Source organism: Musa acuminata, chromosome BXJ1-6 (genome assembly GCF_036884655.1).
Source record: "Musa acuminata AAA Group cultivar baxijiao chromosome BXJ1-6, Cavendish_Baxijiao_AAA, whole genome shotgun sequence".
NCBI classification, from domain to species: Eukaryota; Viridiplantae; Streptophyta; class Magnoliopsida; order Zingiberales; family Musaceae; genus Musa; species Musa acuminata.
The window spans coordinates 46,411,413-46,438,020 of NC_088332.1; the positions used below are offsets into that span (position 1 = coordinate 46,411,413).

At 39.8% G+C, this 26,608-nt stretch overlaps 3 protein-coding genes across 14 annotated transcripts; all 3 read left to right on the plus strand.

The window, feature by feature from the left end:
• The first annotated feature begins 3,001 nt into the window (after window positions 1-3,001).
• Window positions 3,002-4,387, plus strand: LOC135677596 (3-ketoacyl-CoA synthase 3-like). Its single transcript, XM_065189957.1, has one exon. It carries the CDS (start codon window positions 3,002-3,004, stop codon window positions 4,385-4,387), a length of 1,386 nt encoding a protein of 461 aa, XP_065046029.1.
• A 6,734-nt stretch (window positions 4,388-11,121) lies between these two features.
• On the plus strand, window positions 11,122-15,011 carry LOC135677400 (cyclin-dependent kinase inhibitor 4-like). 4 transcript variants are annotated; one of them, XM_065189696.1, is made up of 5 exons: window positions 11,122-11,137; window positions 11,412-11,514; window positions 11,737-12,227; window positions 14,044-14,232; window positions 14,522-15,011. In XM_065189696.1, the coding sequence occupies exons 3-5, from the start codon at window positions 11,746-11,748 to the stop codon at window positions 14,589-14,591; spliced, it is 741 nt and encodes a 246-aa protein (XP_065045768.1). In that variant the 5' UTR covers window positions 11,122-11,137; window positions 11,412-11,514; window positions 11,737-11,745; the 3' UTR covers window positions 14,592-15,011. The 4 variants fall into 4 exon arrangements, 3 of the variants coding, with proteins under 3 accessions (XP_065045768.1, XP_065045767.1, XP_065045769.1); XR_010514682.1 differs by lacking the exon at window positions 11,122-11,137 and having other exon boundaries at window positions 11,412-12,227; window positions 14,522-14,690; window positions 14,767-14,906; XM_065189697.1 differs by lacking the exon at window positions 11,122-11,137 and having other exon boundaries at window positions 11,426-11,538.
• A 7,217-nt stretch (window positions 15,012-22,228) lies between these two features.
• LOC135677402 (uncharacterized) lies at window positions 22,229-26,520 on the plus strand. 9 transcript variants are annotated; one of them, XM_065189698.1, is made up of 9 exons: window positions 22,273-22,426; window positions 22,624-23,122; window positions 23,752-23,990; window positions 24,110-24,247; window positions 24,484-24,553; window positions 25,680-25,754; window positions 25,914-25,977; window positions 26,059-26,109; window positions 26,239-26,520. In XM_065189698.1, exons 3-9 carry the CDS (start codon window positions 23,823-23,825, stop codon window positions 26,315-26,317), a joined length of 645 nt encoding a protein of 214 aa, XP_065045770.1. In that variant the 5' UTR covers window positions 22,273-22,426; window positions 22,624-23,122; window positions 23,752-23,822; the 3' UTR covers window positions 26,318-26,520. The 9 variants fall into 9 exon arrangements, with proteins under 9 accessions (XP_065045779.1, XP_065045770.1, XP_065045775.1 ...); XM_065189703.1 differs by having other exon boundaries at window positions 23,803-23,990; XM_065189705.1 differs by having other exon boundaries at window positions 23,837-23,990.
• The last annotated feature ends 88 nt before the right edge of the window (window positions 26,521-26,608 follow it).

Here is a 26,608-nt window from a genome sequence, read left to right on the forward strand (position 1 = left end):
GATGGTGTGCAGAGATAAGAAATATTTTTATTATTTCTATTTAGAAAATTTTTCCTTTAGATGTTATATTATTTATGAGAGTTTTTCAATTGATTAAAGGGTGTGTCGAGTCTCTCGATTTACTATCGATAATTATCATTTTAATCATTGAATCATTATAACAAATTTATTGTAGATTGTTTCTCTAGTCCCATCAAACCCCATGAAATGCTTGTGGGATGAAATGCACAGATACAAGTATAATTACTTGAAAGAAAACAAAAACTAATTATCGACCAAAATTACTGTGCCAAAAATATGTGGTAATATAAATGAGCCACGAACGACCATTGTCGTACGTATATACACCGCGCCCAGACTCCCTCTTGTCTTGATCTTATCCATTTTAGAACAGAATGAGATGCGACGGCAACACAAGAAGCCGTTCACGACAAATAATAAAGGTGTTGCTTTTTGCCTCGGTGTTATCCTTCACACATCGGTGGCGATGCGTGGATTGATCACCGCACGGAAGGCACGGCCGGCTTCTTCTGCAGGTGGCTCTCAGTCGACATGCGATCGATCCTCTGTCATCATTAAGACGACGACGCGGAGAGAGAGAGAGCAGACGACCCAGCGGAAGAGACAGCAATGTGATCTTGCATTCAAGTCACCGACGACAAAATGCTGCTATATCTCCACCGGGCTGGCTGTATAACAACTCGTCAATCCGGACCCAATTAATGCCATAAGGACGGACCTGAATCGTGTTGTTGATACCTTAATTCTCCTTCTCGATGCAATATTCCAAATAGCTTATATGCATGGTATATTCACGAATATATATGTATATTTTTTATTTTTGAGGCTAACATTTTTCGAGGATAGAAAGTCATAATATGAATAGGATTTCTCGTTAAGGAAGAAAATTCTAAAACTAAGATTTGGAGAATATCTCATATATTTATATATTTTGATATTTGACTAAGATGTTAAGAAATATACTAAGTGGGTTTTTTTAATGGGTCTAGAGGATGTAAATATATATATATATAATTTTTTTTTTTTCAAATTTATGTACGAGGATATGTGAGTGGGATTCACAATTTGAGTTAGGATTAACTAAAGAGTGTTTGCAATTGATCTCTATGATATAAAATATATCTTAGAAGAACAAATACTCCAAATAGAGAAAGAGAATGTCATTCTATACAGAAACAACTCGAGGGGAGAGTTAAGAAAGGAAAATAAATGTTTGCTTCTTTATAGATAGAGATAAAGTATTTAATCACATTAATTTTATATTAATTATTTATACTTATTGATCTCTAAGATTTTCCTGTTAATTTTGAAGCCACACAACTCATCTCACACTGTTTAACTGTTTTGCATGCACTACTATCTCGTTGGTCCTTACGCAAAATGCCTTGCTTTCTCCCACATACTGCATGGTTGAGCATCGTCTTCCACCATCATCAACCATCTTCTCCTCTCTCTCTCTCTCTCTCTTTCTGTACGTCATACATCAGGGAAGGCACGTATCGATCTCACTAGTTTCTCTTCACCTACAGTTGCATGACCATTACATCTTCTGCTCGCTAACGCTTGGCATCTTCCTGTGTACTCCTACAACGTGTATACGACTTCGTCCGAGAGAAATCCGATTGGTATTCTTATCCCAATTAATGTCTTATATACTCGACCAGGAGTCATTAGTGATCTCATCGTCATTAAATCTCCATTTCAACGTCCTCCAAAAGTCAAAGAGCAAGATCGCTGCTTCCATCTTCCTCTCTCACTCGCCAACGAATCTATCATTGACCAGCACAGCTTGTCAACGCTTGGTACGTCGCCATACTTAAAACACCCCACGTCCCAACTGTCTCAGTCTGCAATCTACGTTGGCTTTTCTGCAAGTTGGAATACGCAAAAACTCATTCCTAACGTTTTAGATAAATTGGTGATCGATATGAATGGTATTATTGATGTTTGGATCCACCCGATTCAGTTTAGATCTATGCATGTAAGAATTCTAATATGATCGAAACTTGAACGCTCCCTTGATGGTCGAGATAGATTTGGACGCGTGCTCCGTAGCTAGCTGACCTATATGAAGATCAAGATCAAATGAGTTTTTTATATGATCCTTATGATGTTTAAGTCGATAAAAGAAAATTAAATTTAATAAATTATTCTTGACTTCGATTATTATGTTCTACAGTTAGTAAATTGAAAGAATAGTCTATAATACAAGTGGAATATTTTCTTGATCTACTATTTTTAAGATATGAATAGAATATATTGATCCGATTTTATCTTTCTATTATTGTGCTATATATCGAGTTGTCATTGGGTGAATATTTGCGCTATCAATGATGATCAACGATATTTTGATTAGCCTCGCCAATAATAATTGCAATAAGTTGAGGATTTAGAGACTCGAGACGATGGCTTTGGCATGAGATATATAAGTAGGAACAGCGCTCCTTCTTCTCCGAGCAGTGTTAGTTGCCATCCCTAAAACATTACTTGTCGAAGCTCCTCTTCTTCTCTCCTCTATTGCTGATCAATGGTCCGGTGGGGCTCCTGCCAACTTCTGAGCAGTGTCCTACCAGGATATGGTTGTCCTCCATAAACGTAATCCGAACTACTCGTCATTATTATTTCCTATTGCGTACAAAGGAATTTAGTAATGATTACACATAACCTTTGAAATGTGGTGGGGTTGATAGCAGAGAGGGAATTCTTCCTTGCAATGACCCACTATGATCACCTTCCATGACCCTCATCTCTCTCTCTCTGATCCTTCGAGTTCCTTCTCTCACATGCCCGTGACAGACCTCAATGTAACAGTCAATCTAAAAAAGGACTTGGTTGGGAAGCAGCAGATGATGGTAGTGCATTTATAGCCGCTCAACCCTCCGAAGCCATTCACTACGTATAACTCTCCCCCGATCCCTCCTCTTCCAGTGGAAACAGCACCGAGAAGAAGGTAGATTATTTATTTCCTTGGCATTGTGCCATGGATCTCTTGTGGACGATCTCCACTATCCTTCTTCTCTGTTCTTTGCTGTCCATTCTGTGGAAGGGGTTCGACCGTCGGAGGAACCGGAGCTGCTACCTCCTCGACTTCGTCTGCTACAAGCCTTCCGACGATCGCAAGCTCTCCAGCGAGCTCTGCAGCGACATCATCGTGAGGAACAAGAGACTGAGCGTGCCTGACTACAAGTTCCTCCTCAAGGTCGTCGTCAACTCCGGCATCAGCGAGGACACGTACGGCCCCCGGAGCATCATCGAGGGCAGGGAGGAGTGTCCCACCCACGACGACTGCGTCGACGAGGTCGACGACTGCGTCGACGAGGTCGACGACTGCATGTATCGCACGCTAGACGAGCTCTTCCTCCGGACCAGTATCTCTCCCATTGACGTCGACGTGCTGGTGGTCAACGTGTCCATGTTCGCCCCCTCCCCTTCCCTGACGTCGAGGATCGTCAACCGGTACAGAATGAGGGAGGACGTCAAGAACTTCAGCCTGGCCGGGATGGGGTGCAGCGCCAGCCCCATCGCCATCGACCTTGTCAACAACATCTTCAAGACCCGGAAGAGGACGCTCGCTGTCGTCGTCACGTCCGAGTCCATTGCCCCCAACTGGTACTACGGCACGGACAAGTCCATGATGCTGGGCAACTGCCTCTTCCGCTCCGGAGGCTGCTCCTTCATGCTCACGAACGATCCGTCGTTGAAGCACCGAGCTAAGATGAGCCTGAAATGCCTGGTCCGGGCGCACATCGGTGCCAACGACGACGCCTACAGCTGCGCCATCCAGAAGGAGGACGACGAGGGCCGCGTCGGTTTTCACCTGAGCAAGAGCCTCCCCAAGGCGGCGGTGCGGGCCTTCGCCGAGAACCTCCAGAGGCTGGCGCCCAAGGTGCTACCGGTGGGAGAGCTTGCGCTGTACGTCCTCCGGGGGTTCCGGCACTGGCTCTGGAGGTCGAAGGAGGCGAAGACAGACGCAGCGACGGCCGCGATGGTGAACTTCAAGTCGGGCGTGGACCACTTCTGTCTCCACACCGGCGGCGCGGCGGTGATCGATGCCGTGGGAAGGGCCTTGGGGCTGACCAAGTACGACGTGGAGCCGGCAAGGATGACGCTGCACCGGTGGGGGAACACGTCGGCCAGCAGCTTGTGGTATGTGCTGGGGTACATGGAGGCCAAGAAGAGGCTGAGGAGGAAGGACAGGGTGTTGATGCTGAGCTTCGGGGCGGGGTTCAAGTGCAACAGCTGCCTGTGGGAGGTGCTGCGTGATCTGAACGATGGCGGAGCGTGGGAGGACTGCATCCGAGCCTACCCTCCACAGACCCTAGTCAACCCTTTCATGGAGAAGTTTGGGTGGGTCAAGGAGGCGTAAGCAGCGCCGTTGGAAGATAAGATTTTTTTGTGAGGAAATCCTTCCTCCTAATTTGTATAAATAGGAGAGGGAACATGTTAATGTATTGAAGCATCTTCAACTATTCAATAAAGCTTTATTTGTTCTTATCTTCTATTATTTCTATCATGGTATCAGAGTCATTTGCCTAGAGCAAGCTCTCTTCTCGTTGTTAACTCATCTGTTGTTTCTCCACCTCTGACGGTAAAAGAAAGGCTTTCTACTATTGCTTTTCCATCGTTAGGTTATCGGTGAGATAAATTTGCTCACCAGCACTGCTCCACCTTTCCTCCTTTGCTATAGTCTTCTTCTCTATTGTAGCATCGTTGCAGCTTCCGCAACAACAGCAACAGCAACATTCCGCAACAACAGCAACAGCAACAACAGCAGGCTCGTAAACCATTATTATTTGCATCGATCCAAGATTGGTATCCTTATCCTTGATAGCACCATCTTGCGGGGCCATGATAGAAGATAAGATTTCCCCAACTATACGAGGAAATCTCTTTATTTTATTGAGGGAAATCCTCTATTCTGTTAAGGAAAATCTTTTCTCCTGTATAAATAGGAGAGGGACAGCTTAATGTATTTAAGCTAAAGCTATTTCATTTCTACAATAAAACTTCTTTAATTATTGTTCTTATCTTCTATTATTTCTATCACTCTTGCTCCCTCCCTCCATTCTTTCCCAACTGTATGTTGAGTGGCATCTTTCACTTCTAGTTGTTCTTTTCTCATTGTGATCTCGATTGTCGCATACATTATTGTTTCATTAACTCACTCGGCTATAGTCGGATAGCGTCGACATGGCTTGGATTGCAAGGACGGTAAGTTGATATGGGCCTTCATAGCTCGAGTCACAATAGTTGCTGCTGGGGCTGATGAGTACAATCTAATAAATGGATTAAATGCACGCGTCATTATCTTTTTGCCCTTTTTGGTTTCCCGAACCGCGCTGTCCCCGCAGGTCTGTGTTCGTCATGTCTCTTCGGCTTCACTCGTCGGTCATCGGCGTATACGACGCGCCCCGCCTCGACCCGGCTCGATGCGCTGCACTGCAGATCGGTACGCAACATTGATGTGGCTGGTGGAATGCGACGGACATCCAGGTGGTACGCTCATCGATTTGTTGCCCGCGAGAGTACATGGTGGGTTTCTGTCATCGATTTTTACAAAGAACCTTTCGGGCCACAGATAGCGAGGCTTTGGGAGCCCGAAAGTTTGAGGCCCAATCCAAGCCCATGTCTCAGTACGAAAGCCCATGTTCAGGTTTGTGTATTTTGGTGTTTACGTATGAATACATATATCCATCGTAGGAAGATATCCATGCACATATGCTCTCCATGACTTCCTCATAGCATTCGGCCGGACATGCAACACGCATGCATCAGTCGTTGACTTGTACTCGAGGAGATGCGTGATGAGAGGGGAAACACAACAAAAGATAGCAGGGCAAACAAAACAGTGGAACCGCAGCTAAGGAGGCATGCACTGATGCTTTATCCAACCAAAACTGTGGATCAAACCCTACACGGACATGAATGCCCAGCATACCAATGGCCAGACACTGTTAGGAGACAGTCAATCGGACATGTCGGTTGTCAATTGTGGCCGAATGCAGACAAAAAATGTCAAGCATTATAAATAGGTGTCCAGAATTGAAGTCCTTGCTTGCTCATACATTTAAAGATCTTAAAATCCGTCTGGTCTCATATTTTCTCTCATTATTTCATTAATAATATCATTGATATGTTGGTTAGTTTGTTGATCGAAACCAATCTCTACAATTTGAGGGCTTCGTATAGCTCGGGTCTGGAATATTCGTTTTCATCGGAAGCTTGATAAGTCACTCAAAATATCATCATAAAATGTGCATCAATTATAAAAGATAGATAGATATATCAATGCTCAACATTCTTTTTTAATTTATCTCAAATATTCAAATATTGATTAAGGTATACATCAATTTTCATACAAAGAAGATAGATGATTTGAATTTAGCATCACAAAGAGCCCTCAACATCTCGGGTGACATCAACTCTTGTAGCACGGGTCAAGTCCATAGCAAATCAAACGGATTAATATCCTCATCGAGGACCTATCCACGAGTAATTCTTTTTAGCACGAGTCAAGTCCATAGCAAATCAAACAAGTTAATATCCTCATCAAGGACCTATCCACGAGTAATTCTTTTTAGCACGGGTCAAGTCCATAGCAAATCAAACGGGTTAATATCCTCATCAAGGACCTATCCACGAGTAATTCTTTTTAGCACTGGTCAAGTATCGTATGATGCTACTACTAAATCATATTCGATGTCGCCTAACTCAATGTTTAGATCTACGCTAATGGCAGCTGCATCTTATGAATTCATTGGAATCTTCTTTTGCTTTCGCCACAAAATACTTTTAGAGAAAATAAATGCAAAAGAGACTTGTTACATGGTTAACTCAGAAAAATGATTTTGGTCCTCATTTCAAACAAAGTTTTATCGTAATATATTTTTTTTCCTCTCCCAAGTTGGAAATTTTCCATGGAAGCTGAAAATTTGCCATGGATACTAAAATATCGTTTGATTGAATCTTAAATATATTTTAATTGAAAGTTCAGAAAGAGGAATTAAGAAGCAAAAGCATTGTCTTACATGTATTCCTTAGTCCTATGCAAGCAGAATCCGACAAGAAGACCGTCCATGATACAAATGCATAGACGATTCTTGTACGCGTTCGATGAATACGATCTTAATGTGGTAAAATCGAAAGAATCGGAAAGCTGTGCTTCCTCTCTGGGTAATCGTGGTTTTTAGAAGAGTTTTTTTACATTGGGATTCGAGAGAAGGGAGAGGAGGATGAGGGATTGGTCAAGCGAGAAGAAAGGGGAGGAGGAGGAGGAGGAGGAGGAGGAGGAGGAGGCAGAAACAAAAGCTGTGAGACAGGAGAGAAGTGGATTTCAGGGTTTGTAGAAGACAGTAAGGCGATCGAGTCAGATATCAGCCAATTACCGTTCTCTTTGACATTCCGTTGGTGGCGGGCTTTCACCCAATCAATTTAGCTGCAACATTGCGAGTCCCTCGAGTGTCAAACACTGGCTGATCTCGTGATCCAGAAACGAACTGTCAGAAGCGTCCTCAATGCTCGTATTCCCATCGGTGAATGCTGTCAAGTAAACAAACAAAAAGAAGGTTATTACCCACCCATTCGACATGCCGTAATAAGATATATAGATTCGTGGCCTGCCATGGATGGCGTGGGGACCTAAGTGGGAAGCATGAAGAAGAATAAATGACCTAAGCCTATGCGGAAGGACCCGGTGAGCTCAGTCCCCACTCCTTAAAAGCTCACAGGCGACTCGAGCTCCGGTTCGTGCCGTGGAGAGACGCGTCTTCTTCCTTGACCGTTCTCACTGACAGAAAGCCACATACATAGAGGTGGGCAGGAGGCATTCTTGGTGGGTTCACGTCGATCGGGAATTGTTTATGCGTCACGAGATCTACGTGCATGGGGGAATCCACCAACAACATTGAATCCAACCACAGAAAAGGCCACAAGATATGATTGAAATAATCCCCACGGGCAGGCCGTACCCTCGGATGGTGCTTCTGGCCACTTACCTTTGCAGCCTTTCACCCCCTCTTTTGGCTCTTCTTTTACCGCGTCCGGAGCTCGTGTCGTCTTCTTTACCTCGACCGCCTTTGCGGCCTGGCTTTCTCAAGAATCCAATGACTGCCGGAGTGCTGTTCCAGGTTTGACCTGCTGTTGCTGCATGCCAACTGCAAGAAAGTGGAGCAGCGTGTAGCGTGACCATGGGTTGCAGCAGCACGCTCCACTGCTATTCCCTCGTACGTAAACACCGACTGCATGCATGCAACAGCAGAAGGCGATAAAGAGATGATGACTGCAGTTTCTGCCATGGATTAGAGAATGTGTTAACTCGTCGCCTTTCCTTTGGAATGTTTCATTCGAGCGAGCTACGTTGATTCATGCACACACAAACATGCACGAGTGAGATGGGTTGTAGGCACAGAAAAAGCAAAACAAAATGGAAGTACGAAGGACCATATATTATTATATCATGATCGAGTAGGAGGAGGAGGGAGGAAGGGGTGGGTCATCATACAGTAATAAATAAGGAGCATGGAGATCATATGAAGGAGCGAGTGCACATTCCCGCACGAGAGAGAGTTAATTGGGATCACCAGATGTCACTGAGGGTGATGGTGCTCACGTGTGGTAGGTGGTACCATTACGCTCAAGGTGTATGAGTAGTACCTACCCATCTATGAATTCCAAGGAATAAGTAAGTCGATTCAAATATGTGATGTTTTTTGATTGGCCAGAGTTCGACTAACATAAACATTATTTCAAATAGATCGAACTTAGTCGAATACAAATTCTCAAGTTTGAATTTTTCATGAGCACCAAGCTATTATGTTAGTTATATCCGATAGAGGGAGACGAAGGGAGGAAAGAGAATGTAAGGAAATGATCCATGAAGTGAATGATTGACAAAGAATAATGTATTTTGCGGCGTCCCGTTTTATAGTTAAAAACAACGATAGAGAGATAACTGATGCAAACGAAAGAAAGGAAGTTAGGCTTCCATGTTGATATTGTCGTAATATTAGATCAAATGATTAGACAATATTTTGGCTTAGGAGTCTTTGCCAAGATATGAATTTTTATAATAGTTAAATTAAATTCTTAAGTTTTTATCCCTCTGTAAATAAAGTTTCATATAGTACTTTATATACACAATTGAAAGGAGAGATGAGATAGAGTAAAAAAAAAAAAAAGCTCAATAATGTTATTGTAAATTATATTGATATAAATTTTTAATTTAATGTTTATCATCTTTTTGAAAGATATTTCAATACTATATCAGAGTGTGTCTGGTCATCGAGGTTAAGTTACATATTAAAAAGATAGATAAAGAGAAACTTACAATAAGAGAGCTGTAGACAAACAAAAGAGATCATATTTCGTTTAGAAGGATAACTTTTAGAAAGAGAAACAAAAGAGAGAAAATTAAAAAATTAGTAGAGAGAAAATCAAGGAGAAACGATTGCGAACAAATTTGAGGATACTGAAATCTCATAGAGAGAAAATCCTAAGACAAATTATTCAAAGAAAAAAAAATCAAAGTGATAGAGAAAACAATGGTGTTACACTTTTGATTTACAAGTAATGGACTGCCACTTAGAATCGACACTGGAATGCACATTGTCCCATCATGTGAGAAGTCGCATAAGATGATCATTGGAATATAGTAATCGGACCCAATCTCTTAATTTTCTCTCAATCACATCACCAGACCTCTCGATCTCCCCCCCCCCTCCCCCGATCACTAGTCTCTAGACATCGATCATCCTTAACTATGATTTCGAAAAGATTCACATGATTAATCATAGAGATCATTAATTCTTAAATGACATGACCCAACTCTCGAGGCACTTAACACCAATCCTCATCCCTTATCTATTTTGGACATATCACTACTTGGATAGACAATGCGCCCCTAGACGTCCTTCCATAATGTTGTCAACGGGAAGATACATTTACTAGCATACATAAATGAACTTCTAATGATATGAGAAGCTAAAGAGGGGGAACGGGGTAGCTAGCAATCATTCATTGACATATCAAGTATGAAAGTTGAATCCTGAAACTAGTCAGAGAGAGGAAAAAAATCATTGAAAACCCTTTTAAGCCCTTTTAAACCTTTTATACTTTCTCTATTAACTTATGTGTCGAATGGGTCAAGTAAGGAAGTCTCCCAATACTAATCAATTGTACAAGATTCTTGCATATCTAGAAACACCTTGAGAATACTTTAAACTTTATTCAGTATACAAACCGCACCTCTCATTCGTTTGAGCTTCTAAAGTGCGTTTGTACCCGTAGGACTAAACCAGGTTATGTTGACCCCTCGATCAACGATACCCATATAATAACACAAAAGAAAAAAATTATAAACAAAAAAATCTAGGGAGATATAGTGAGAAAATCTATAAAAAAAAAATATAAGGAAAAAAAACCCAAGTGAGATTCTCTTGAGAAAACCATATAAATTGAAATATGAGATACTGCTAGGAATAACATGTGAATCGAATCGAATCACATATCGAATAAAATAATAATTATTCATAACAGTGATGAAGAATAATCATAATAATCATGAAATAAGAGAAGATACTAAAATTAAGAAAGTAATTGATTCAATGCTTGTGAATATCTAATGAAATTATCCTGAGAAAACTATGTGAATCAAATTGAATCAAAACTAAACAGACTAAATTGAATCAAACAGAACTAGTCCAACAGAACTAGTCCATGTAATTTAGAGCCCCTTTTTGTTATCCATTTTCATGATTATGGAGAAGGAAGAGAGGAAGAAATGAAATAAGAGCGTGACTGTTTAGAGTCCCTTTTTATTAATCATAATATTTTAATTATTATAATTTTTTTAAAATTAATAAGATAATAATATACTATTCATAACCATATAGTTTTCTTTTTACCCTTATTTTATTTTTTTCTTTCCCCATAACCCTTCCTTATAGCCCCACCCATTCCTCTCTCTATCGTTGCTTAGTGCCCACAACCCTACCCATGTCGTAGCTCTCCAAGTCATCACCAATGCTCTCTAAGCTGTCATTATCGATGTCGTCGCGGACCTCATTGCCTCTCATTCTTCGCCAGCTTCATCGATTCTATGGGAAAAATATGAATCAAAGTATATGTTTTTTTTTAGTTTCTTCCTATGATATCCAAACTATATATATATATATATATATATATATATATATATATATATATATATATATATATATATATATATATATATATATATATATATATATATATATATATATATATGAAAGAATAGTTTAGGTAGATTAAAAATATTAAAATAATAAGAATGCAGATAATAAAACGAGGTTATGAAAAACTGCTTTCGATGTTTATTGCCCAAACTACCCTTCCACCGCGCAGAGTTGGACTTCGAGATGCTATCCCACACGGGGAAGTGTGTCCACCTACAAATCATTCCCATCTGCCCATCGGAGAAAAGGAACAAGGAAAGGGGAAAGAAAGCCGTCCAAATCTTCGGTGTTGCCAACTCCCTCCTCGCGCGTGCTGTTTTCCTCCCTCGTCCTCTCGCTTCCCACCTCCTCTGCTTGGCTTTCTTTGCTTCTCTTCCCCTTCGCTTCCGCCACTCGGCTTCCCCCTTCGTTCTTCCTTGACGATTTCTGTCATCTTAATTTTTTGACCTTTCTGCCATTGAAGATTTGATTACCACTGAAAGAACGGATTTTGATGACGAAATCTCAGGGTTCGGGAATGGGGAGGTACGCGAGGAAGGCCAAGATCGACGGAAAGGCGGCGGTCGCGGAGGCCGTTCACCATCAACCCTCGCTCGGGGTTCACACCAGGGCCAAAACACTGGCACTCAAGCGCCTCCAGGAGACGTCACCGGACACCGCGTCCTGCTACCTCCAGCTCCGAAGCCGCTGTCTCGAGAAGCACCTCCCCGTCCCCTCTTCCTCTAGGTCCAGGGCAGCTACCAGGAACAGGCCGAACGCTGACCCTAACCCTAATTCTCACGCTAGCCCTAGCCGTAGCCCTAATCTCGTGAACCAGGCGGCCGGTGCGGCAGAGAGTCCGGTGAATTCGGACTCCGTGGGGTCCGTACCAACAAAGAGTCGCTGCTTCACGAAGACAAAGGCCACGGCGTTGGCTGTTCGGGAGGTGTCGCCGGAGGTCGATGCCGCGGAGACGGAAGGTTCCTTTGGGGAGAATGTTCTCGACCTCGACGCCTCCAGGTTGGGTTTTCGTCTATCCTTGTAAGCTTTGGGTACCTTTGTGGGTCACCGTGATGACCGTGATGGTTCTTTGGTCTCGGCTTTGGGTTGTGCTAATTACCCCATTCCGGGGGATCTTGGGCCCTTTCGGCTATTTGTATATCGTCTCTCCGGATTTTTCGGCTCTTGGCTGATGAGAGGGCTTTTGGCCCTAAAAAGATTCAACCTTTTCCCTTTCTTTAAACAAAATTTTTCTTTTTTGTTTTGATCTCTTAGGTTTCTCTGTTCCAGAGGTTCCTTTTCTACTAAGATTTATCTGGAATGTCGGATCTCACCGCTCTACTCTTAAAACTTCCCATAAGAATTGTTCAAGATTCTGCTTCGAGGGACCATCTTAGTTCATATTTCAAGTTGGCCTTATCTTCTTTTTTGCATTTTCCTCTTGCAGATTTGAAAAGATTTTCTTGCACTTTCTCCCTTCTTTTGAAACTTCACCGTTGTGAAATCTCATCCACTGGTGCACCATTTCATCTCAAGAGCATAATGTTTGTTTTTGGAGTTACTGAAATCTCAGGTACTGTCAGAAGACAAACTTCTTGTGCATCGTACTGTTCTTATTATGTTCCTGTTTTACCCTTCCCTGCTATCACTATCCATCCGATTCTTCTGGCTGGCTTGTCCGCTACCAGTACTGACTGCATTAATGTTTCTTTGTAATATTATTGTTGTTTTCAAAATTATAATTAAATAACGTAATAAATACTTAAAATTGCAATTTCAAGTTTCTATCTTGTCTCTCTGAATTGGCCTAAAGTCCACTAGAATCTCCAGGGGCTGCTGCAAGTGATGTTACCATATCTACTGCTGTCTGAACTTGTGTCATTCCTTTCCATTTATATGCTAGCTGTTTGTGGTGAAGCAAGTATAAGAAGTTGGAGATGTCTGCCTTACATCAGAGGTGGCATTCTCCGGCTAGGTTGTCTCTGCCTGGTTTAACACTTTAGACCGAGTTACATATTTACCATGGCATGCGAGGATACCATAGTTACTGAAAAGATCCGTTCTTTGCGAGCCTGTTTGTTTTCTTAAATGTAGTTTTTGTATCATTGGTTTCAAAAGCATCGGATTGCCAAAATTTGCGGTTTCTGTGTGAAAACCATGTTGCAAAGTAGTTTGGTTGACTACTTCTGTTTTTTGTGATTTGGTAGCTTGAACTTTGCAAGGAGTCGCTATAAATTTAATATCTTGATATCGGTAGGTTCTCTGACTGCTTTTTTTGGTTACTAGCATGGCATCTTTTGAGCTACCGCTACAGATAGTGAAGCGTATAGTGTCTATGGCTCGCACATTCTTGGTGATGCTTTTGACACTTTTTTCTGTAGTGGACTGTAAGACCAGCAGTGAACGACCATGTAGCAGCACTATGTGACTAGTCTTTGTTTGAATTGTTACGGCGATCATCCCACCATGATCAAAGGGCTTTTGTTTAGGGTCATATCCACCATTTGCAGACAGTTGATGTCGGGCTATCCATGGTGATCCCCGTATTTCTAACAAGTACTTAGCTTGCTGCTTAATGTTTTCTCCTTTCGTTAACCTTTGGAGATCTAAAGTGGAATACATAAAAGGATACTCGGACGAATAATCAGTTGCTTTATCTAGTTATGCCTGTTGAGATGAATTTGTTGATCTTCATGACTTTGGCAAATATTTTTTTTTTCTTTTTAATGTGCTGAATCATGGACTTCCCTATTTCTTTCAATGCATGCTTGCTTGGTTTGTGACATTGTTGACAAGTTACAATGATGAAACTTATACACACGTTCTTTGGCTGCAGGACTGCGAGAGAACCCACACCTTGTGATCTGATAAGGGACTCAGAAACCGTTGGAACACCTGGTTCAACGACTCGGCGGACCGCAAGCAAGAGGCAGGCAGCAACTCCCAGTAGTATACCAACGAACCTTGAAATGGAGGAGCTTTTTGCTGGCCCCGAACAACTTCAACAGAGAAGTTTTGTAGAAAGGTATGGTTTCCTCAGTTCTTTAAACTTCTGAAATATTTTCTTTCGGTACCGAGACAAAGTCTACACCATCATCGCTGAGGCCACCTAATGGAGCTTCCTAGTGGTTGGATTGTCATAGTTATAACTTCAGCTGTATTTTGTAGCAAAGCAAGAGTGTTGGCAGGTGCACCCGTCATAAATTTTGTTGTTGCTTAGATTCACGTACGTTGTTGTCGGTGTTTCATGAGCTAGGATTACTGTGAGTTCATTAAATGTAATTAACTCAGAAATTGCGGACATCTTCTGTCAGGTACAACTTCGATGTGGTGAAAGATCAACCGCTCCCTGGCCGCTATGAATGGGTAAAATTGGATTCTTAGATGTTCTCCAATCACGCAAACTCACCGGTGACCTCTGCCCGAGATTTTCCGACGAGGGTGGTCTCGTCTGCGGTGGTGGCGTGTCCCACCCTTCCTTCCGTAAGATACAATCTTCACCAAGATTAGTGTTTATTCTCTAACAGCTAGTGGCTGATCAAAGGTCATCAATTTGTAGCTATTCAAATCGATCGGATCTGGGTGTCTCTTCTGTGGTTCGCGGGGGAGATAGGTGGTTGTACCTTGGTTTGTATCTTTATGTAGACAAGTACTGGTGAAACTGATAGCTCTGTGTGAATAAACATAGACCTGACCCCATCTCCCCATTGCCTTTCTGTCTCGGTAACATTTCTGCCGCTGAGACTGGACTTGTTTGTCATTGCCTCTGTTTCTCTTCGGTGATCAACTCCCAAGTTCTGCTCAGAGTTTCACTGCGGTGTGGTAATTGCTGTCTGCTGCGTGTGTAGTACGGACATGGGAACAATGTCAGTGGTGGCAAGAGGTAGTCGGTCCTTTGTTACCTATTCTACTGTGATAACTCCTGCACCGGTTGGTGGCGTAGTTAATCCTCCGCAGCAGCATAAACTAGTACGTGCTGCATGCGCATGAAAGAACGTTGTTTACTGGCTTTGTGATTGGTGGATTAATCAAATGGCATTTGATCATTACATTGAAGGACAGACACAAACTATAGTCATATATATCGTTAATACAGTAGTAACAAATAATAACGACAGAACAAGCTTATGCTCTTGTTTCAGCAGCTGACTTTAGAACTGCTTTTTTCCTTCATCTACGTATAAAATAAAAAAATATATATTTTACTCTTACTGTCGTCCTGATATATATATTGATCGATGAGATTTTTAATAATTTTTTTAAAAAATCATTTCATAAAATTTAAAATATCATTAGTGGGATAGGAGACTTTATAAATAAAATGCTTACCAACACTACTCCTTCTTTATATCTTCATTAAAAAAAAATATTTTTATATTTATTTGTTGTAACTTAAGATCAAAATGAGTGACTAATGCCAAAATAATACGAAGATAATCTTTAAAATGTCTTTGTATAATCGATTCATTCTTTTTTAGTAAATCCCTATGTAATAAGTCTTGTATCTCTCAGTATTACTTAATAAAATTTTCTTGGTCTTAAAGATCCATTTATAACAAATGGCCTTTGCCCCATTAGATAACTCGACAATGTCTCCGTTGCTCTTCATGTAATTCATATTCTCTTTCATAACATTGTGTTACAAATATGACTCTTTATAACTAGCCTGTGAAAAGGTTTCATAATCATTTTCGGCTCTAATATTATAGTTAGATTTTTATAGATATACAACATAATAACTAAGAATTATTGATCTTTTATTTATAATAGATCTTCTTAATGTTGTACCAATATTTTCCTAAGTTATAGTTCAACTAGATATTCAAGAGCTTGCTGTAATTCATGAATTGCTTGATCTATTAGAATACGGTTTAACAACTTGTAGAATCTCAATGATTGGTTATTTAACACCAGTTTGTATTTGAGGAGTATTGTAAACTATAACCAATCTATCATTTGACATGAAAGATTAAGATCCTATATGATCATGTGGAGAAACTATGTTCTTGAATTAAATGCTCCCACTAATCATGCCATCCTCAAGAAACTTAGCATTTCTTAATTCTACAATCCTAGTTATGTGAGATGGACAATAAAATATGTAATCTTTGGATCTTTCAGCATATAAAATTAAATATCCACTAATAGTTCTCAGGTTTAATTTCTTCTCTCGGATTATATATCCTGACCTAAGACGGACATCCCTAAATGTGTATATGTTACAAACTCGATTTTCAATATTTTTATAATTTAAATGGCGTCTTTAGAATAGTCTTGATTGGAACTCGATTTTCAATATTTTTATAATTCAAATGGCGTCTTTAGAATAGTCTTGATTGGAACTCGATTTAATATATACACAACCATCTTTAATGCTTTAGTTTATAATAATTTAGGAAGATTAGAGTTGCTAAATATACTTCGCACCATGTCTAATAATGTTCGATTTCTTCTTTCTGTAATACCATTCTGGTTTAGAGAACCAGACATAATGTATTGGACAACAATCCTATGTTCTTGAACAAACTTAGCAAAAAGACGAGGTGCTTGTCCATTCTTAATATATCTATTATAATATTTTTTAGTCTCATAATTTTAATTTGCTTATCATATTAGTTTTCAACTTCAGCCTTAAAGACTTTGAAGACATCTAATGCTTCGTTTTTATTATCAAGCAAATAGATACACATATATCATGAATAATCATGGAGATGAAGTATTTCTGACCATATGCATCTATGTTTTGATAACATATATCAGTGTGAATGATCTATAATACGTATGAACTCTTATTAGCACTTTTTTATTAACTTTTTGGTATGTTTTCTTTTAATATAGCCCACACAAGTCTTAAAATTAGTAAAATCAAGAATACTAAGTATCTCATAATTAATTAATCTCTTAATTCTCTGTATGAAGATATCTCATAATCTCTGATGCTATAACACATAAGAGTCCTTAATAATATTACACTTTTTAGTACTAGTGTGAATATGTATTGAAGTGTCGTTATCTTGTAAGAAAATATGATAAAGACCATCAAACAAAATATCATTCCCAATACCATCAAATTTATATAATAAAAATATTAAAGGAATATCCCAATAGTACGAAACAAAAATCGAGAAACTTGATACATAAAAAATGTCCTTTCTAATTTTAAAACAAAGCCACTTCTTAAAATTAAAATACATATTCCAATTTCCTCGCATGTGAGCCAATCTTATTACTTGATAAGATGCTTTGCTCACTTCCCATCGACTTCCTTAGGTTTTGTATATATTGCAAAGAGTTTGCAATATAGATTGTTAATCCACGGTCAATCCACCATGTGTTAATATTAACATTAACCATATTAGATTCATAATACATAAACGAGATTGATTTGACTTTCTTGTCAAGTTATTATTGGAATTTCATGTATTCTTTTTTCATGTGTCCATTCTTTTTATAGAAGAAACATTTTGCTTCTTTTTTGATATTAGCTTGAGGTGGTATTTTATTTTTTCCCCACTGATTAGCTTTCTGATTAGATTGATTTTTGTTAATTTTATTTTTCCTGCGAATGATACCACCAATGCACTCTCACCCAGCTCTATCACTAGTCTCTCTTCTTCTTGAATACATATATTTATTAATTCATTGATTGACCATTTGTCCTTATGTGTTGTATGAAATCTTAAAAGGTTCATACTGTTATAGAAGGGTGTTTAGAATATAGTGCATTAGAAATGATTTTGACATATCAACCTCAAATTTCTTAAGTTGAGTCATAATATTTTTTATTTATATTATATGCTCGTGCATACCTTTTACGTTGGTGTGTCTGAGGGATGAGAGTTTTATTCTTAAGGTACTTGCTAGTGCCTTTTCCAAAATGACGAATTGCTCATCAATAGCTTGCAACAAGTTTCGGACTTTCTCATATTGGTCAACATAACAACGTATACTAGTAGTTATCTTAGTTTTGATAAACATCACGCTGAGCTGATTGGATCACTCCCATCACTCATATAACGCGACCTCAATTAGAGTGATAGTATTGATAACTACAAGTGGTTCATCCTTCCTAATAACATAATCAATATCCATTCACTCTAAATGGAGGAGAACCCTCTCTTTCCATACCTTATAGTTATCACCCTTAAGTTCGGGAATGTCACATCGGATATTAGAGAAATTAATAATTTAAAAAACTACATAAAACCCAAAATGCTTATGTTAAAATTTATGATTTAATAGTCTAAATTACATATTTTTCCAATATGAAACATGCAAAAAAATGAATCTCATAACATAAAAATTGCTTGTGGGCTAAATTTTTAATTCAAATAGATTGAAATGATCTTTATGATAAAACTATCAAATTATGTATCGATTCATAATCGTTATGGGTAAATTATGAAAATAATCTAATATTTTATCTTGATTAATTACATAAATATAATAAAAGATCCTCATGGATAATATTTATTATATTAAGTATAATTAATCATGATATTATATCTAATTCCTTATGTGATCCTTATTTTAACTTTATATGTAATTTTAATTAATTAAGGATGCTATTGTTAGGATCGAGAGCACTAAGAGGGGGGGGGGGGGGTGAATTAGTGCAGCGGATATCTTTCAGCGATTAAAAACGAAAGCTGCGTTCGTTCGATAAAAAACTATTTTGATGCAAAAGCCGATTCTAAGATTACTTAAGATTAAGTGTAGTTTACGTCTAAACACAGTTTGCATCTAAACGCAGTTTGCGTCTAAATGCAGATTGCGTCTAAGCTCAGATTGCGTCTAAGCGTAGTTTGCGTCCAAGCGCAGTTTGCGTCTAAGCGCAGATTGCGTCTAAGCGCAGTTTGCGTCTAAACACAGTTTGCGTCTAAGCGCAGTTTAAGCAGAAGTATAAAGACAATGTGCTGCTATTGTACAGTTCAAAAAGTAATCTACAAAAAGCAGATTTACGTCTAAACGTAGATTTACGTCTAAACGCAGATTTACGTCTAAACGCAGATTTACGTCTGAACTTTGAAACTCATTTGTAGACTCACAGAAGGCAGTATGCAGTTGAAATCAAGACGTAAACGTAAACTGAAATCTGATGATTGTACGAGGAAAGCCGATTTACGTCTAAATGCAGTTTTACGTCTAAATGCAGATTTTCGTCTAAACCTTGAAACTCGTTCGTAAAATTGCAGAAGACAGTTTGCAGTTACAAAACGTAATCGTAAACTGTAATGTATGAAAACACCGATTTACGTCTGAATGCAGATTCGGAAAGATCAGCACTTAGAAACTTGTTCGTAAAGGCGCAGAGAGCAGTAGCTATGTAGGAGGTTTGCAGTAATGATAAAGTGCTCAAAATAAACGCAAACCAGAGATTTAGAGTGGTTCGGTCAGTCTTGACCTACTCCACTTTTGGCTTCCTCCACCGGCGAGGTCACCGACGTCAACTAGAGGCCTTCCTTCAATAGGCGAAGGCCAACTGCCCTTTTACAGTTTCTCTCCTTTTGACGGGCTTAGGAGACAACCCTTACAGATCCTTTCTCTCCTCTCTTTACAACTCAAGACTTGAAGAACAGAAAAGAGGAGAACTTTTGGACTTTACACAAATTTGAGCTCTTAGAATCACTGAAAAGATCAAGAATTCGGTGTGGATCTATATCTTTTCAGTGCTGAATGGATGGGGTATTTATAGGCCCCAACCCAGTTCAAATTTGGAGCTCAAAACGATCAAATCCCGGAATTCCGGGATCAGGCGGTTGCACCTCCTGACTGGAGAGGTTGCACCGCCTGGCAGAGCTCGAAGACTGAGCCCAGGCGATTGCACCTCTCTGTCAGGGAGGTTGCACCGCCTGAGTCTGGCTCGGAGACTGAGCCCCAGGCGGTGCCACCTCTTGACTGAGGCGGTTGCACCTCTCCTGCCAGAGCTCGAAGATCGAGCTCAGGCGGTGCCACCTCTCTGTCAGGGAGGTTGCACCGCCCAGTCTAGCTCGAAGACTGAGCTCAGGCGGTGCCACCTCCTAGCTGGGGAGGTTACACCGCCCAGTCTCGCTGGGAGACTTAGCCCAGGCGGTGCCACCTCCTGGCCTAGGCGGTTGCACCTCCTGGTGCAATCAGGGTCCGAATGGTTAGCTCCATTCGGCCCAATTTCAATCTTTCAGGGGCCCAATTGCCCCAAGATTAAGCTAATGGGATCACCTCTCATTTTCCAACTTAATCAATGTGCTAACTACGATTAGATCTAAGACAATTTCTGCAGCTTTGCTTCGGTGCGTCAATCGCTTCTTCCGGCGAGTTTCCGGCGAACTTCCGTCGATCATCCGATGAACCCTCGGTGATGCTCCTGCGGACTTCCGGCAAACTCCTGGACTTTGCGACGATCCACTTGGCGAGTTCCGACGAGCTTCGCTTGGCAAGCTTATGGACTTCTCGGATATGTTCTCGCAGAACCTCCGACGATCATCCGAACTTCCGTCGAACTCTCGAACTCCCAACGTGATCATGAACTTGACTCCGGCGCAACTCCTGCTGCTTGTCTAACTTTCATCGTAGTTAATCCTACACACTTATCTCAACACATAGATTAGACAACAAATGACAATTGACTTCATCATCAAAATCCGAGATTCAACAGCTATGACTAATCCCTAATTAATTAAGATTATATGGATTACTAAATATTTTGAATATATACAATTGACTCATAAGCATGAATTAATATAAAAAATATTCATATAGAATATGAGCATTTTACCAATAATGAATGCTTCATTTCACTAAAAATACTGAAAATCTTGTATCATCAAGATTTTCAACACCAAAATCATCAAAAAGTTTCAAAAGAGAAACTAAAATCAAGCCATATTCATGGTTGAAAAATAAAAAAAATTATTTTAAATTATTTCATGTCAAGGTGGAGGTCAATGTAGCTCTGATACCATATGTTAGAAAATTTAAGACAAAAATATGTTTCTAAACCACCGTACAAACACAATGAAATTAATATGAAATTAGAAATTACATACCTCTTGCCATTATTATTGAGAATTTCAACAACGATCTCTATTACTATTTTGCTTTTTTTTGGTTCAAAACTCTCGTCTTAGATTGAGTCTAGAGATTAAAAAACTCATTTACATAGATGTTCTCCCATCGATAATGTTTATTACCATCGACTTCACAATGTTCAAGAATTAATTCAAATTTGAAACGTTTTGATCATAATAAATTTTTTTAATAATAATGAATGAAAAAAATTATGATACAATTAAAGAAACTGAAACATTTAAATCATAATAAATGAAGAAATGAATAATAATGAATGAGAAACCGAAACATTCAAACACAAACAAGAGAAGTTATTAAAATTTTAAAAAATAATTGATTCAGTTGACTGCTCATGAATATCCAATGAAATTCTCTACCTAAATTTGAATCAAAATAGAACAAACCAAAATTAATAAGTTAATAATATACTGTTCATAGCCATCTGATTTCCTTTTTTACCCTCATTCTTTTAGTTTTTTTCTTCCCCATAGCCCTGCCCACCGTCGCTTGCTGCTGCCCATAGCTCGGTCCACATCGTTGCACTCCAACTCATCGTTGACTCACTCTATCATCGCTCTTTGCCCACAATCCCACCCACATCATCGCTCTCGAAAACCAATATCGATTAGCTATGGACACAGTTATCATCGACATCATTGGGTGCCAATTGACTCTCCTCTGATGCTCTCCTATGACCCAAGATTGGTAATATCCCCGCAGGCTTCGTCAATTTCAAGAGGAAGATATGATACAAAATATATATTTTTCGAACTTCTTATGATACCCACGCAGAGCATTCATTTTTCAAACGTTCTTAAGAGCATCCAAAAGATGTGCAACATAATTTAGGTGTTTAGATATATTTGTGAGAGAAGAAAAAGGAAGCTTTTGGTATATTTATGGAAGGATAGTTTAGGTATATTAAAAATTATTAAAATAAGATTGCAGATAATAAAACGAGGTTATGAAAGGTAATCTTTATGAGATAAATGCTTCGGATGTTTATTGGCCATAATACCCTTCCGACGCGCAGAGTTCGACTTCTAGATGCTTTGCCCCTCGGGGAAGTGTGTCCACCTACAAATCATTCCCATCTGCTCCATCGGAGAAAAGGAAGGAGAAAGGAAAGAAAGCCCTCCAAATCTTTGGTGTTGCCATCTCCCTCCTCGCGGGTGCGCGTCTCCTCCCTCGACCTATCGCTTCCCATCTTCTCTGCTTGCCTTTCTTTGCTTCTCTTCCCCTTCGCTTCCAGCACTAGCTCCCCCTTCGTTCTGCCTTCACGATTTCTGTCGTCTTAATTTTTTGACCTTTCCGCCATTGAAGATTTGATTGCCGCTGAGTAGAACGGATTTTGATGACGAAATCTCAGGGTTCGGCAATAGGTACGCGAGGAAAGCCAAGATCGACGGAAAGGCCGCGGTCACGGAGGCCGTTCACCACCAACACTCGCTCGGGGTTCACACCCGGGCCAAAACCCTGGCACTCAAGCGCCTCCAGTAGACGTCACGGGACACCGCGTCCTGCTACCTCCAGCTAGGAAGCCGCTGTCTCGAGTAGCACCTCCCCGTCCCCGCTTCCGCTAGGTCCAGGGCAGCTACCAGGAACAGGCCGAACGCCGACCCTAACCCTAATTCTAACCCTAGCCCTGCTCCTGTCCCTAGCCGAAGCCCTAATCTCGTGAACCAGGCGGCCGGTGGAGGAGAGAGTCCGGTGAATTCGGACTCCGTGGGGTCCGTACCAACAAAGAGTATCTGCTTCAAGAAGACAAAGGCCACGGCGGTGGCTGTTCGGGAGGCGTCGCCGGAGGTCGATGCTGCGGAGACGGAAAGTTCATTTGGGGAGAATCATCTCGACCTCGACACCTCCAGGTTGGGTTTTCCTCGATCCTTGTAAGCTTTGGGATCCGTTGTGGGTCACCGTGATGGTTCTTTGGTTCTCGGCCTTGTGTTCTGCTATTTTCCCCATTCTGGGGGACGTCGGGCCCTTTCGGCTATTTCTGGTCTGTTCGGGACCTGGAGGACCGAGAAGATTTATTATGGGCCGACTCAATTGGACGGCCTGGCCCGGTGAATCCGTAGGTCTGTTGCGTTTACGACCCTATTTTCCGGCGATTTATATGAAAAGATTTATAAATATTATAAATTATAACCACAAGGCCCTGTTCTTTCTCGTCTCGTCTCTCCTCAATACGGTCGTATGATCGAGGTGTGGTTTGATGAGATACAGATTCTTTAAGGATCTAATTTTCCTTCTGCTTTCCCGAGTCGGTTATCTTTGGATCGCACGGAACCAAAATTAGATATCCATGCAATCCCCATTCTGTGACTTGATCTGGGGAACTGATTGTTGTTTTATGTGTTATTTCTGTTCTACAAAATTAATCTTCAATCCATCGTATTCATACCTTTGTCATCTTTTTTGTTGTATTTGTTTCTTGGATTGAATCTATGCTTTTTATCGTGTACTATAGTTTAGTAAGAGTCTACCCTAAATGCAGAGATAACTAGAGCGTGAGCATTCTATTTGCTGGATCTAAACGGTTCCGCAGATCACGATCTGTAGTGGTAAATGGAATCCCGCAGGAAAGTTCCCTCCTTGGTGGAGCTATGCAGGGACACGGCGATCCTTAACCTTAGGTTCATGGGAGATGTTGGAGACACGGAGTTGCACCTATTGAAGGACATCTTACCTCGCTGTAACATTAAGGAGTTGACCCATATCGAGTACTCATCGGAAGTAAGTCATGCGTTGCTATAGTCGTCTCTTTTGAGATTCTTACATGGTCGTGGTTTTCGTATTAATCTCAAGCTTTCTGAGTCACCACCATTGATAATTGATTTTACTATGCATTTTAGGGAAGGGACCTCAGTCCAGTGACAGATGACTTGTGGAAAAGATTCTATTTGCGATATTTTGGAGAGAAAAATGCAAATACTGTGATCAACAGGATGAAACAGAATAAAGTAGTATTTAAGTGGAGAGAGCTCTATGAGGTGCTGCATCATTTTTCTAGGATTTGCTGTTTTTATTATAAGTGATTTGTTTGGCAATCTGTAATTCTCTGGGTGAAGAAATCGAATCACTAGCCAAGAACCAGGCCAACCACATTCTTGGCTTAGAAGTTCTGCAGAGATTGCCAAAAGGAAATCTTAGGATGTCATGTCTATTGTTTAAAAATTTATATTTCAAAAGATATATGGCGTGTTGAATTTGCATGACTTTCTTGTAGGCAAAGGAAAAGGAACTGGATGAGGTTATAAATAGAACGGTGAAGAAAATTAATGCAGAGATCCAACATAGTAAGTCATCATACACTTTTATATTTTGTGCCTGTTAATTGTATGCTCTGTAGCATGGAGTAATGTTTGAACTGCACCAACTGGTACATTTCTTAAGTTGAACAGCATCTAGCTTCAGAATGCTGCTTTCATCATAGGTGCATTTTCACTGTGGCAATATAAGTAAGTAAGTCCAACCATTGGCTGATAGGTACAGAAGCACATATTGTTTCATTTTGTGATTATGCTGTATAGGCTTCTTGCTTGAGCTTTTTTTGCTGAACTTTTTCCCTGTGGAAAATGTTGTTTGTTGAATTCTCAAATTATAAGGATTCTCGGGAATGACAAATATAATCCGAACATGGTGTTGTAATAGCAGATTGTATGTTTTGAGTCCTCAAGACATGTAATTTTCCTACTTTTTATTATTATTTTGTGACACATGTCGAGCTCGAGCGTTACCCAATCAACATGTCGTAGGTTTGATTGAATGCAATCAACCAAAGCATGTTATATTTGAGGATAATTATGACATAATTTTAAAATTCTTTTTCTATTTATTAGCATAAGTTGTTCCATCATTTGTTAGAGGTTAAAATTTAATGTAGTATTTACATTAGGAACCCAACTCTCACATGATATGCGCTTGTGATCAAGATTGGGATTTGCCTAAAAATTGATGGTATTGGTTCCATTGTCTACTCTAAGTATTGTGTTTAAAGGGCCAATAGTGGCCTGCTCTGCTTGTTGAAGCATTAGCCTTGAGGCAGGCCATATATATCGATAGAAATGTAGATTATCATCATTAAGACTGCCTTATGAATATTTATTATCAAGAGAGAAATAGCCTTTTATCAACAAGCTGTTGTTTGTTGTTAACAACTTTGGACTCCGTTTGGGATCGTGAAGTCTCTCGTTTTGTATAATGCCAATAAGTTTGGTGTTTATCTTGCAAAATTTTGAAGAAGTCATTTAGCTTGCCAGGACCAATGGAGTCATTCTAGATTAACAAATTGTTCATATTGTTCTAGGTTGATTAATTATTCTACCAATTAAGGTTGAAATTTATAAGCTAACGCATTATTTTTAATCATTTTTGAAAATGTTTGTAGGTGTTTTGTAATTGTTACTTTTTTGTTTTTTGAAGGGAATCAATGGAATCTACAATTCCAAAGTTGTTCTGAAGATCCATTCTCAGAAAAGAAGAGAGGCCATGGGGAAGGTAACTTCTTCATTCCTGTGTTTGATGTGTTTCATTAGAGGATTGTGAATGTCCAAAAAAGGTGAACTAAATGCTGGTTGCTGCAGTAACCAACTTTGCTAGTTGACAAAAAATATATGATGTGTATATATATATAAACATGTTGATGACTGATTATAGGAATTGGACCGAGTAATATGAAAAGTAACCTGATGAAGAAGGCAAAATTGGAGTATCGTGATAGGTGAGTTTGGATTTGTTTTCTGGATCCAAACCTTGTGTTGCATTTATTCTAATAAAGTTCAGTTATTTTTCTTGTCAATAGCCATGAAGTAAAAATACATGCTCTGCAGCCAAACAGGTTATCACATCAAAGGTAGATCATTTTTTTTCTAAATCTGGCAAACCGTGTATCTTTGTATATTAGCCTTTAGCCTTTTGGAGAGTTATTTAAAATCATGCTTTCGTCTTTTCTGTATCTTACACTCTTCTTCTTGTTTGGCAGCATCCCAAAACAAAACAATATCCTTCCAAGTAGTTCGGATTCAAGTTCAAGAAATGGAAAACCAGCAGCGAGAAAATAATTGCTTTACCTCATCTTTTCAGGGTTTCTCATGAGAAGGAAAACTGTGGCATCTATTTATTTCCTACAATTTATGGTACTCTGTCAGTAAGGTGCCTTGTTGGCATTAGTCTCTTTATCAGCCTCATGTGAGTTTCGTATCTCTATAGAAAGATTTGTGTTGACTATAAATATTTGGTTTTATAGCTTTAGATTTGAGTTTTATCTCTTGACACTGTATTGTGTGCTGTGGCTTCTAAGTCACCTCCCTAGCTAGATTACAGATTACGCAATAAATCAGAGCTTAACGGCT

What these genes read in the sequence shown, in the direction of transcription:
- LOC135677400 (XM_065189695.1), top strand. Translation starts at nt 11,722, where the DNA reads ATGACGAAATCTCAGGGTTCGGGAATGGGGAGGTACGCGAGGAAGGCC. An exon ending in CTCGACCTCGACGCCTCCAG is followed by an intron (nt 12,228 to 14,043) that starts GTTGGGTTTTCG and finishes CTTTGGCTGCAG; the next exon opens with GACTGCGAGAGAACCCACAC. An exon ending in CAGAGAAGTTTTGTAGAAAG is followed by an intron (nt 14,233 to 14,521) that starts GTATGGTTTCCT and finishes ATCTTCTGTCAG; the next exon opens with GTACAACTTCGATGTGGTGA.
- LOC135677402 (XM_065189698.1), top strand. Translation starts at nt 23,823, where the DNA reads ATGGAATCCCGCAGGAAAGTTCCCTCCTTGGTGGAGCTATGCAGGGAC. An exon ending in AGTGGAGAGAGCTCTATGAG is followed by an intron (nt 24,248 to 24,483) that starts GTGCTGCATCAT and finishes ACTTTCTTGTAG; the next exon opens with GCAAAGGAAAAGGAACTGGA. An exon ending in AAATTGGAGTATCGTGATAG is followed by an intron (nt 25,978 to 26,058) that starts GTGAGTTTGGAT and finishes TCTTGTCAATAG; the next exon opens with CCATGAAGTAAAAATACATG.
- LOC135677596 (XM_065189957.1), top strand. Translation starts at nt 3,002, where the DNA reads ATGGATCTCTTGTGGACGATCTCCACTATCCTTCTTCTCTGTTCTTTG.